Here is a 13,093-nt window from a genome sequence, read left to right on the forward strand (position 1 = left end):
CACAAAAGTATTAACAAACAATATTTTAAGCTGAATACTTTTTCTTGTAAGGTTTATATCATTTAATTCAAAGCGTTTAATGAACTGTTGCTCCATGTTATTATTAACATCAGTTAAAAATAATGATGTAGTATATTAATCATACTGATGTGCAATAACCAATAAATCTAGCACAGTAAGCATTAGATTATTATTACCTGTCTTTGTTATTCATTTTATTCACATGGATCATGATGGATGTTTCTTATATTCACATATTATCAAACTAATTCTGTAGGAATTTCATACCAATTTATCATTTAGAGTATCTGTAATTATTTCACCAAAAATTCTGAAATATATATATGTGATTAAAAAGGAAGTATTCCAGTGCACAAGCCAATCACAGAAGAAACTATTTCAGGACAAGTATTGTCTTGAAATGTTATAGATAGTTTAATTTTAATAAATGTTCCATTCTCCCCCTCTTAAAATGTTTTTTTCTTTATGATTTATTCCCTCTCCTTTCACAGCAGAAAAAAAGCATGCTGTGAAAAAGTGGGTAGGAGTTGATAATTTTATGTTAAAGTTTCTTTTGTTAGATAGTAACTTACTTGGATCAGATGAAATATAACCCATGCTCAGTGGTGGGATTCAGCCAATTTGCACCACTTCAGCAGAACCGGTAGCTAATTTTTTGTTGCCCAGGCCCAGAATGGACTTCTGGAAGTGGCATCCACACAGAGAACCGGCTGTTCACTTATTTGAATCCCACCACTGCCTATGCCAGCGGTGGCGGACCTATGGCACGCGTGCCAGAGGCAGCACTCAGAGCCCCCTCTGTGGGCACACGCACCGCCTCTGCCAGCAGCTTGCGCAGGTCCATTAGGCTGCCACCACCGCCCAGAGTGGCAGCCCCACCCAGCACAATGGAAGCAAAGCAGCTGGCTAGCTAGCTCGAGTAGAGCACACCCACACCCAGCAAGCCAAAGGCCACCCCGTGCAGGGAAAGCCAGATCCCCATCGGTGCCATGTCCCCCCCCAGTCCCAGCTAGGATTGCGTGCCTCCCCCTCATCTATGCTGGGCCTCCTGCCCACCACCCCACCTGCCAGAGACCCACTGGATCTCCCCAACCCTGCCCGGCCTCCACAGGTGTTCCCCCCCATGAGCAACATCAAGGTGGCCATGCCCACCCCAGCCATGTCCACCCAGTCTGCTGTGACGACCGCAGCCATGCCCACCCAGTCTGCTGTGACGACCGCAGCCATGCCCACCCAGTGGGCCACGCCCCCCTGAGGGCACCACAATGCTTATGCAGCCCTGGCACTTTGCGATAAATAAGTGGGTTTTGGATTGTAGTTTGGGCACTCGCTCTCTAAAAGGTTCGCCATCACTGGCCTATGCTATCTGGAACAGGTCTTTCCCAGTGAAATAACATTAGTGGAATTGCAAGGCAGAGTCTGTTGCAACCATTTCCAATTTAAGAACATGAAAAGATGAATAATGATAGAAACATAATATTTTGCGAATCCTATTGACAGTTCCTAAGTCAAACTACTAACTAAGCCTTATGTACACTTACAAACTACATCATTTAATTGCGTTGCACAGCCTCATTATCTAATAAGGTCTTGACGGTGTATCATTTTGAAGTTTATAGGAATTTCTTGTATCCTCATTGCTTTTTGAGCACTAAAGATATTGAAGTACTCTCTCCATTCTGTAACTACTTTAATGTCTTTAACTTTGTTAAGAATTATTAAATGCTTACATTCTGTTCCTTCTGTATTTTTCTGTAGGATGGGTCATTGGGCAACATTGATGATCTGGCTCAACAGTATGCAGATTACTATAATACCTGTTTTACCGATGTATGCGAAAGGATGGAAGAACTGCGTAAACGAAGGGTATCTCAAGACCTTGATATGGTAAGATGATAAGGAAGACTACTCAATTGCAAACTAAGAACACATTTTAGGATTTCAGGAATGTCCCCACAACAACAACCCTTTTAGGTGGAACGGACTGAAAGAGAGTGATTGGCTCAAAGTCACCCAGCCAGCTTTCATGGCTAAAGAAGGACCAGAAATTCTTGAGTTCTAGTCATCGGTTGCAGAGGTCTCCCTTGTATCTAGTAACATCTCTGAGATAGAGAGGTCATCCTCAATCATCCATAGACAAGTGTATATCCTATGGCACAGAGATCTAGCCATAAAAGTTTCCCTGGATATCCCAGTCTTTGCCAGAGAATAAGTACTTGCTTATGTAGCAGAATGCATCCAGCACATGCACAGTATGCCATTGGAGTAGTTTTCTTAGATCCAAGGGATTAATCCTCAACTCCCGATGTTTGAACAAATTATGTTGATCTTCAGGATGCCAGCAACAGACCTCCTAACAACTCTCTCCAGTCTCAGGGTGCAACAATTCATCACATGCTTTCCATTTTCCAGGGAGCAGAGGCAACAAATGTCTTCAGTGATCTGGATCTTAGCTGGTCATTGTATATGCAAAGAATCACCTCATTATGATAGTAAAATCATTGAGTAAAACCCAGCATCCAAAAGAACTTCTGCTTCCTGTAATTTACAACCTAATGTTGGCTAGCTTCGTTCAAAAGGGCTAAAGAGTAGAGAAGGTTCCCAATGTCAATTACCAGTTCTCAAGGCCTGGCTTTTCTACAATGAAGCATCCTCTGCATGCAGTTTTTGACCCATTCCTTAGTCCCAGTGCTGTGGAATAATCTTACATGTTCATACCAAGTGATATATGAAAGGCCTCTCTATTAACTCCATTAAACATCTGCCAGCATTCATTAGGGAACCTCCAGCTTGTACTTTGTCCTCACCTGGCTCCATTCAATCACTTGTACATACCTTAGAGCAGGGCTTTTCAACCTTTTCACCCATTGTACCACTTTTAGGATATATGGCAACATCCAAGTACCATCAGTCGCCTAGCAAGGTGTCAAAAACTTGATGACCACCCCCCCAAAAAGGAAAAAAAGTGATGTACAAGTAGTCCTCAACTTACAACAGTTCTCTTAGTGACAGTTCAAAGTTACAATAGCACTGAAAAAAGTGCCCCCCAAGCCACAGCTGAGCAAGACATCTGCCTGCCTGCCTGGTGGTGCTCTTCCTCCTGTCCAAGGTTTTCATTGTTGTGAGCATTTCTGTTGAGGATTGGCAGCAGGGGTGGGGTTGGGTGGGAGTGGATGTTTGGTTTTTATTCCGTCCCCCCCCCTCTGCTGGGTGGTTGCAGCAGGTTTTGGTCACTTCACAAGAGCCTGGGACACTGTGACCGTCATAAATATGAATCAGTTGCCAAGCATCTGAATGTAAATCACAAGACCCTGGGGATGCTGCAACATTCCAGCTGATCAGCGCTTCTTCTGGGCTCAGCAGACGTGCCAGGATCAGTGCCGAGCTCTGGCTGGAGCCTGGCACTGATCCTGGCATTTCCAGTGAGCCCTGACAGCCCTGAAGCACCAATCAGCTGGAAAGCGGTGCTGATCCTGGTGCTTCTGCTGAGCCCTGACAGTCCTGCAGCTCCAGTTATCTCTCGCTCAGGCTTGTGCGGTGCTGCCACTGGTTCAGCTCATTCCCCTCCCCCGCTACCACTTTTCTAGGATGGTCGCGTACCACCTGCCAGATGCCAATGTACCACAGGTGACTCAGGAATTCTGGGAGTTGAAGTCCATGAGTCATAAAAGAGCCGAGGTTGCCTACCCCTGCTCTAGTCCTTATGTGGCAGACAAAATAGAAAATTTTGAAGCATAATTTCTAATCCGTAGTAAGGTACCCTCAAGTTGGGTGGTACAATTTAGTTCAGTGGTGATTGTAAGGCAATAGAGCACGGGTGTCGAACTCGCCGTGTCACATGATGTGTTGTGACATATCGTGACTTTTTTTCGCGTTGCCGGAACTAGGGTGGGCACAGCCTCCGCATGATGCAACCGGCCCATGGGTCAGCGGTTTGACACCCCTGCAGTAGAACAAAGAGGCATCACTAATCAGAACAATAATAGATCAAGATTGTATGCATGGGCCTGTGCGTTTTCAAGTGCTCTCTCAGATAAAGCACTCTGTATAACTTTCTTGAATTGAGCATCTTATTTATTTTGTTGCTCTGAAATTCAGAGTGCAGCATTGTTGTAAAACACCATGCGTGTGACAGGTCCTTAATTGTTGCTTGAATCATAGCCTTATTACTTGTTGGCTTGCTTACACAAATTTACTTTTAGAAATGGACATTATATAAGATGCAAGATCTGAGCAAGCCTAGCTGGCCTTAGCAATTATTTTTTTTTTTTTTTGCTTCCAGGGCAAATAGCATTCTTTGTCATCTCCCACACAGCTGGGAAATAGTGCCTATTTTTTTTAGGAAGCTACAAAACTAATCTATACATGGAATCTACAGCACTTTATAGCTCAGATTTCTAGTCATTAAAAAAAATAAAAAGAATCTGAAGGACTAAGCCAGAACCCATTATTAAAAAAGAATTTTGTATATTTACACACTAAACTAATAATCTCTTTTAAAAAATAATCCTGTATTACTTAAAGAGCTTTTTCCTTCATGAAGACAATTAATTTACTTTCTCCAGAGGTGTAGAAAGTCCCAAATCCTCTTGGTAGAGCCATAATTTATACCAAAGCCCTTATTTGTTGAGTTCAACAAATAAACAAAAGGCCGACTCTTTCCATTAAAAGAATGTAATTAAAAGCCTACTCACTGGCAGGCTGTTTTGTTGTCTAAATAACTAGTTATAGGATGCAGGGAGACTCCGCCGCTATTACAAAATCACTGTAAACCTCACATTAGGAGCAACTCCCCACCCCAAAGCTTAAGCTCAAAGGTTAATTGATTTTAGTGTAGCAAGCCCCAATTTAAAGGTAAAGGTAAAGGTTCCCCCGCACATGCGTGCTAGTCGTTTCCAACTCTAGGAGCCAGTGCTCATCTCCGTTTCAAAGCCGAAGAGCCAGCGCTTGTCCGAGGACGTCTCCGTGTTCATGTGGCTGGCATGACTAGATGCCAAAGGCACACAGAACGCTGTTACCTTCCCACCGTAGTGGTCCCTATTTTTCTACTTGCATTTTTTTACGTGCTTTCAAACTGCTAGGTTGGCAGAAGCTGGGACGAGTAACAGGCGCTCACTCTGTTACGCGGCACTCGGGATTCGACCCGCCAAACTGCCCACCATTTGATCAAAAAAGCTCAGCATCTTAACCCACTGAGCCACCGCGTCCCTTAGCCCCAATTTGGATGACCCCAAATATGCTGGCAGAATTGGTAGACTTTCTAGCCAGGGCAGTCAGTTTTGAGAGTCATAGTCCAATCTTTTGAAGAATTCTAGTTTGGGATAAACTGATCTAAATCAGAGATGAACGTCATCTTTCTGTATCCAAATGAAAGATGTGGCAGTCCTTTCTTTTATCTTCCCAACCTGCCATGCAATGACCACTTCAGATAATACCTCTTAGGGATGAAGTTATTTTGTAGAAGGTATTTTGTAAGGCATGTCCTAGCAATTTCTTTGGTGTTAAGGTAGCCTATTTTATGGATAGAGAACTCCCTTCAATTTAGCCAGATGAGGTTAATTTGCATCATATCATTATTCAACTGAGCAGGTGGGAAAAGCCCAATGAATTGAATTAGTGGATCTCAAAGATGGAAAGCAATTAGATATTTGGACCTTTAATAAATGCAAGCCAGAATGACTGAAAGCTCTTCTATACATGAGGAAAGAGTGATTAGAAGAAAAAAGACAGCAGGTGCTGGTATAGCCACAGTATGTGTCAAGTATTTCAAGGGATCGTTCAACCAGACTGCCACCTCTACTGTGCCCATCTAAATAAATCAAAAGTAACATCCTCATTCTTATTTTTGTCAGTGTTCCTGAGCTTGGTTGTCTATGTTTGCTCTACCTAGTCTTGCAGTGTGGGGTAGGTGAAACTTTAGTGAATAAACTTTTCTTCATCATTCCGTCTCTTCTACTTTGAAAATCAATGCCTCGGTTACCAGTCTTCTCCCTTATTCTGTATGTATGGATTTAGTACATTTGCGTGCAGTCAATTATATTCATTTCATATAGCCCATTTCTTACCTGGACTATTAGATGAACATTGCACAAAAAGACATGGTAGCAGTCTGGTCTCTGGGATTTATATCTGTGGGTTCTACACCCATAAACATCTTGTTCATAATATTCTAAAGAAAGAAAGTTCTTTGATAGTAACTCTGTCTTCCTTCCGTACATGCATTGTCTAAACATAAGGCAGCTTCCATTTTGCCACACTTCTCTTCTGAAGACTGCAGAAGTAACATTGTTAGGCTTGTTCTGGAGATTATCTTATCATGACATCTCAGACTTCCTTTGCTTTAGTAACTCATGTGTTGGGTGTGATCACTGAACTGAATGGCCCCAAGAGCTGTATTTAAAAAACATCAGCGTTGCATAAATATACTTCTACCATCAGACAGCAGTCTCTGTGTTTGATTTGTTTGGACAAAGAAGGCGGTACAACTCTGCCCTAATGCCATTGTTTATTAAGTAAACCTGTTGTAGCAGATCCACCCATTTTTAGCACCTCTGTAAAAGCAATGTCTCAGCTGACTTGCAGCTACTGTAAATGAGTACCAGAAGTTACTTTATAGTGTATTTACTATTTGTAAATCCCTAGGTTCCAATCATGCAGAGCCAAGGTCCTCATCCATATCAAAACTTACTTGCACAAGGAGCCAAACTAACACTAATCAAACTAGTTGATCAGTGTCAAATTTCAAACATATAGTATACTTCTAAGTGTTGTACAACAGACAGTAACAAGCATTTTTCCTAGTTGCCTTCTTTATCCAATACTTGGCAAGGCTTTCAAAAATTGGACCATCTGAGCACAGCAACTTAAAACCTGTTCTGAGAACGAGGGTGGATGTATCAGCATGGCATCATGGTTAAGGTGTGGAGTGCTACTAAAGAGACACTGGTTCTAGGCCAATCTCAACCACCGAGACCCTTTGGGCCAGTCTTTCTCTCTCAGCTCAACCTACCTTGTGTTTTTGCTGTGGTGGGGGAAAAAATGGAGAAAGTATTACACTATTCCTGGAGAAAAGTTGGGTTATGAATCCAGTAAACAAATAAGTAAACAATATGTTGCTGCTGCTGTTGCTTCTTTGTTATCTTCATGAAATGGGGTCAACCTCTGTGAAACTGACTAGCATAACTGCCTGCAGAGCCTGAGTCTGCGAAAATCAGATGGATATGCTATATGTTGTTAGCCAGGGTCGTCAGTGTTAATTTTTTTATCCTTGGGTGCTGAGGGTTGTATGTTGAGGTTTTAATGTTACAATTTTGTGCTTTTTAATCCTTACTCGCTGCCAGAGTGTGAGATGGGCAGCCATATAAATTGAATCAAGAAAGCACATTTGGCATCGTGGAGAGCTCTGCTTTATTTTTGTGTCATTTTCTAATGTTGCTAAAAAAATAAGCAATGTTTGCAGCAATTCAACACTATCTCTGTCAAAGCAAGAGGCATATGAGGGATGAGAAGGGTTAACTGTGATGGTTCATGTCTTTCCTCCTTACTTGGAGCACTTTTGCCCCTTCCCATTCTCCCCATTGGATGATGAAGAGATATGTATGGAATACCCTTGAAACCCACTGAGGCTACTCTTTTAACTGCTGATGAACTGAAACATTTCAGAACAATATACTTAAAACAATGTTTGTCTAAGTGCTTGCAGCATCAAGGGGTTGCTCCTCTGTCCTGGTCCTATTAGATCTCTCAGCGGCTTTTGATACCATCAACCATGGTATCCTGCTGTGGCGTCTCAGGGGGTTGGGAGTGGGAGGCACCGTTTTACGGTGGTTCTCCTCCTACCTCCAGGGCCACTCGCAGTCGGTGTTGACGGGAGGGCAGAGATCCGCCCCGAGGCCTCTCATTTGTGGAGTCCCTCAGGGGTCGGTTCTCTCGCCTCTCCTGTTCAACATCTATATGAAGCCACTGGGCGAGATCATTCGTGGCTTCGGGGTGGGGTATCACCAGTACGCTGATGATACCCAACTTTTTCTTTCCACCCCGAACCAACCCAGTGATGCCCTCTCCGTGATGTCCCGGTGCCTGGAGGCGGTTCAGGTCTGGATGGGGAGAAACAGGCTTCGTCTCAATCCCGCCAAGACTGAGTGGCTGTGCATATCGGCATCTCGGGTTAACCAAGTTATTCCACCTCTAACGATGGGGGGTGAGGTGTTACCCCCCATTGATAGGGCTCGTAACTTGGGCGTCCTCCTGGATTCACGGCTCAATTTTGAAGATCACATAGGAGCCGTGACCAGGGGGGCTTTTGCACAGGTTCGCCTGGTGCGCCAGTTGCGTCCCTATCTGGACCGAGACGCCCTACGCACAGTTACTCATGCGCTTGTGACCTCCCGTTTGGACTACTGTAACGCTCTCTACATGGGGCTGCCCTTGAAGACCACTCGGAGGCTTCAACTGGTGCAGAATGCGGCCGCATGAGTTGTAATGGGGGTCTCCCGATACTCCCATGTAACACCTCTACTCCGCGAGCTGCATTGGCTTCCGGTTGCCCTCCGGGTGAAATTCAAGGTGCTGGTTATCACCTATAAAGCCCTACATGGCCTGGGTCCGGGGTATTTGAGGGAACACCTGCTGCCGGCATCAAACGCCCTTCGCCCAGTGCGCTCCCACAGGGAGGGTCTGCTCAGGGTCCCGCTGGTAAGAGATTGCCGGCGGGTGACACCCAGGGATAGGGCCTTCTCAGTGGGGGTGCCTGCCCTCTGGAACCAGCTGCCGGTGGAGCTGAGGACTGCTCCTGACCTCCGATCATTCCGCCGGGGCCTGAAGACCTGGCTCTTTGAGCTCTCGGGCCCAGGCTGAGGAGACATTCATTTTAATTGGGTTTTTTAATAGTACAGGGTTGATTTAATATTTTTTAAATTGGGTTTTAACTTTTGTATGGTTGATTTTTAACTCCCTGTAAACCGCCCTGAGTCCTCAGGGAATGGGCGGTATATAAATGCAATAAAATAAATAAAATAAATAAATAAATAAGAGTGCAGAGAGAGGCCAGGAGTTGAAATAGAATGTACAGAATAGTATAAGGAGGAAGAAGATAAAAAATTATGTCACTTTCTCTTGACAGCATTGACTTTTTCCTCTCTGCAACTCATCTACCTAGGGAGCTGTGCATGGGCAGGTTCCTTTCTCAAAGTGAAGGTTTGCTGCTTAGGGTTGCAGTCCTCTAAATACTGACCGGCCCAACTATTAAACATACACCAGCCATGGAGAAACCATGGAGGTAGCTAGATCCTCAAATAACCCGATGTTGTTTATGCTGTTGTGACCTTGAATTGCACCCCCAAAACAGACTGGCAACCAGGGTACATTGCAGAGGAGAGATGTCACATGGACATGCTGAGGCATGCCCATCAGTGCCTGTTTTGCTGTATTCTGAACTAGCTGAAGTTTCCAAGTAGCTTTCGTGGCATCCCCATGTGGACTGCATTGGAACAGTTGAACCTTGAGGTGACTAGGGCATAAATAACTGTCTGAATCCATCCAGGAAAGGGTACAGCTAGCACACCACATTCAGCAAAAGCCCTCTTGACAATAGCTGCCAGCTATTCTTTAAGCAGTAACTGGGATTCCCAGTGATATGTATTCATCAGTTATTGTTATAAGAGTTCACATGTTATTAACCTATTAATTAGTTGTGTTACAGCAAGTTGGAAAAAGGTTCGTGAGGTAAATCCCCTTTGACAGTTCCGCACGCGGCAATTTGACAGCTGTCAAATTGCCGGCAGGCTACACGCAGGCGCAGCTTTTGACAGCTCCACACGCGGTCCCTAGCTGTCAAGAACCAACGCAGACGATTGGCCCTGCCGTCAAGCGGGAAAGCAGCAGGTCCAGTGATTGGCAGAACCAACATTCAACGGACTATATAAGGGAGCTGTAACCCCACTGTTTTTGCCTTGGTGTACCTCAATAAACCGAAAAGCTGAACCTGCTGTCTCCGCGTAATCCTTGGTTAACTCAACCACTGGCGACGAAGGTGGGATCGGCTTGCTAGCTGAAGTCACTGAGCTTAGGAAGGGTTCCTTCTGGAGGCTCTGAGCTAAGTCACGGGAAGTTGTAACTTCCACCTCAAGCAAGCCGAAGGAGAACCGAGACAGCATGGCAGCGTTCGGTCAGATACGTGAGTTTGATACTCGATTTCCCGAGCGATGGGAATTGCACCTTGGCCAAATTGAAGGTTATCTACTAGTCAGCAAGATAACAGACGACCGAGCTAAGGCGGCTGCACTCTTGTACCTCAGTGGAACCGCAGTATACGATGTGGCCGTTGGTCTGTGTAGCCCAGAGCCGGTCGCGCAGGTGACCTACACAGAGCTAACAGAGAAGCTCAGCAAACACTACATGCCGACCCATTCCGAAATCTATTGGAGGGTCCAGTTCGCGAGGCGTCGCCAAAAACCCGGGGAAACGGCTGCAGACTTCGTATCGGGAGTGAGACAGGCCGCCAGATGGTGCCGCTTCCCGGACCTGGAGGACCGGATAAGGGACCAACTGGTCATCGGCCTTCGAGATGAGCACCTCCAAAAGAAAATAATGGCAAAACCGGCCCTGAATCTAGCTGAAGTCACTAGAGAGATTCAGGCATACGAAGACACACACTCGGAAGACTTCACCAAGGCTCAACAAAACCAAACCAGGGCCGCAAACCACGGGGAAACAGTCCCCAGAGACCACGACGAAATAGAAGATCTCACCGACGTGGACGCCATCCACCGTCGATTCGAAAAACTCCAAAGCCGAAAAACCGACAACAAGGAAGGGGCAAGACCCAAGAATATCAACCGAGACCCCCGAGTCAATTGCGCCAGCTGCGGTGGGAACCACATCAGGTCCTCCTGCAGATTTAGAAACGCTCGGTGCCACAACTGCGGAAGATTGGGACACATCAAAACCGCATGCAGAAGCCGCAACCAGGGGGAGCTCCACGAAGTGGAAACAACATCCCCAGGTATGACACCCCGAAGCTGGGAAAAAATCAGGCCCCCAAGCCACCTAGTACAGGCTATTAACAAAACGGAAGGTGGGGGGGCAACCACAAGTTAACCCCTAAAGTAAAAATTAAAGCCAAACTTCAAGGGGTACCGTGTGAACTAGAGGTTGACTCCGGCTCTGCCGTCACCCTCATATCAGGGCAGACCTTCAAGGAAATTTGCCGGATAAACAAGAGGCAAATTCCCTTAAAACCTCCCCAGGTGAACCTAGCAGATTACCAAAAGTCCCCAATACCCTTGAAGGGCCAAGCAGAAATTCTAGTGGAATTCAAAAAATTCCGAGGCCCCCTCAAAGTACTAGTAACACAAGAGAACAGGTCGAACCTAATCGGCCTAGATTGGTTCAGGGCACTAGGCATTCAACTAACAGGCATCAATAGGGTACAGGCCGCAAACCTCGAAGACGTCTGCAAACAATTTGCAGACGTCTTTGACGGTTCCCTAGGAACTTACACAGGGCCCCCCATCAACCTTAAGTTAAAACCAGACATACCTCCCATTAGAATCCGAGCCCGAAGGGTCCCGTTCGCCCTCAAACAAAAAATTGAGGATGAGCTGGACCGCCTCGTCAAAATAGGAGTCCTAGAACCCACCGACGGAGGGACCTGGGAGACCCCTATAGTTACTCCTATTAAACCTAATGGCCAAATCCGCGTATGCGCGGATTATAAAGCGACACTAAACAGGGCACTCAACGCACATGCTTACCCGGTCCCCGCGGTGAAAGACGTCCTCTCTTCGATCAGGTCCGGCGCCATGTTTGCCAAACTTGATTTGGCGCAAGCGTATTTGCAGCTTCCAGTAACTCCTGAAACCGCAGATGCGCAAACGATTGTAACCCACCGCGGGGCTTTTAAAGTCAAACGCTTGCAATTTGGCATTTCGGCTGCCCCAGGAATTTTTCAAGAAATAATGGAAAAGACGTTAAAAGGAATTCCTGGGGTATGCCCCTATTTTGACGATGTCCTAATCGCTGGCGAAAACGAAGAAAATTTAGCAGAGCGCCTGTCAGCTGTTCCGACAAGATTCAGAACAGCTGGTCTCAAATTTCATAAACAAAAATGCCAGATTGGAGTCCCATCAACAGAATTCTTAGGTTATAAAATTGATGCCAAAGGGGTACACCCAACCGATGCTAAAATTAAAGCTATCAAATCAGCCCCAACACCAAAAAATAAGCAGGAGTTGCAAGCGTTCTTAGGACTCTTGAACGTTTATCATGCATTTCTACCACACAAAGCAACCCTAGCCGAGCCCTTGCACCGCCTCCTAGACAAGGGTCGCCCTTGGCTCTGGACATCGGAACACAATGCCAGTTTCAAAAAACTCAAAAACGCCCTATGCCATAGTTCTACAGTAACACTATTCAGAGAGGACCTTCCCCTTTGCATCGCCTGCGATGCATCACCTTACGGTATCGGGGCAGTATTAAGTCATCTGTCAAACTCAGGAGAACAAAAACCCATAGCATTCTATTCAAGGACCCTAACGAAAGCAGAAAGAAATTACGCCCAAATAGATAGAGAGGCGCTTGCCATTGTTGCGGGGGTTAAAAAGTTCCACGACTACCTATACGGTAGAACATTCACCATATTCACAGATCACAAACCCCTTCTGGGCATATTCACGTGGAACAAGCTAACCCCGCAAATACTCTCACCCAGAACATTACGCTGGTCAACTTTCTTATCAGCGTATTCCTTCAAATTAGTCCACAAACCGGGCAGAGAATTAGGGCACGCGGACGGACTCAGCAGACTTCCCCTGCCAGAATCCGACCCAGACCCAGCCCCGGCTGGGCGGATCCTGGCAATCTCAGAACTGCCTGACACCCCGCTGACAGCTAAGGACATTTCCTCAGCCACAGCCACTGACAGAATTTGCAGCAGAATATACCATTGGGTCTCTGCAGGTTGGCCAACCTCATGCCCTGGAGAGGAATTCAAACCATACTATGTTAGACGGCACGAACTCTCTGCACACTTAGGGTGCCTTCTATGGGGAAACAGGGTGGTAGTTCCCCAAAA

At 45.7% G+C, this 13,093-nt stretch overlaps 1 protein-coding gene across 1 annotated transcript in view; it reads left to right on the forward strand.

Moving 5' to 3' along the window:
- SASH1 (SAM and SH3 domain containing 1) overlaps positions 1–13,093 on the forward strand; it is a gene marked incomplete at its 5' end in the record, with an annotated part of 622,444 nt that overhangs the window by 492,898 nt on the left and 116,453 nt on the right. The window contains one exon of the mRNA XM_083348726.1: positions 1,780–1,908. Within this exon, the coding sequence (XP_083204852.1) occupies positions 1,780–1,908 (129 nt within the window). The remainder of the gene's footprint in view (positions 1–1,779; positions 1,909–13,093) is intronic.

This window comes from Vipera ursinii, assembly GCF_947247035.1.
Source record: "Vipera ursinii genome assembly, chromosome: 1".
Taxonomy (NCBI): Eukaryota; Metazoa; Chordata; class Lepidosauria; order Squamata; family Viperidae; genus Vipera; species Vipera ursinii.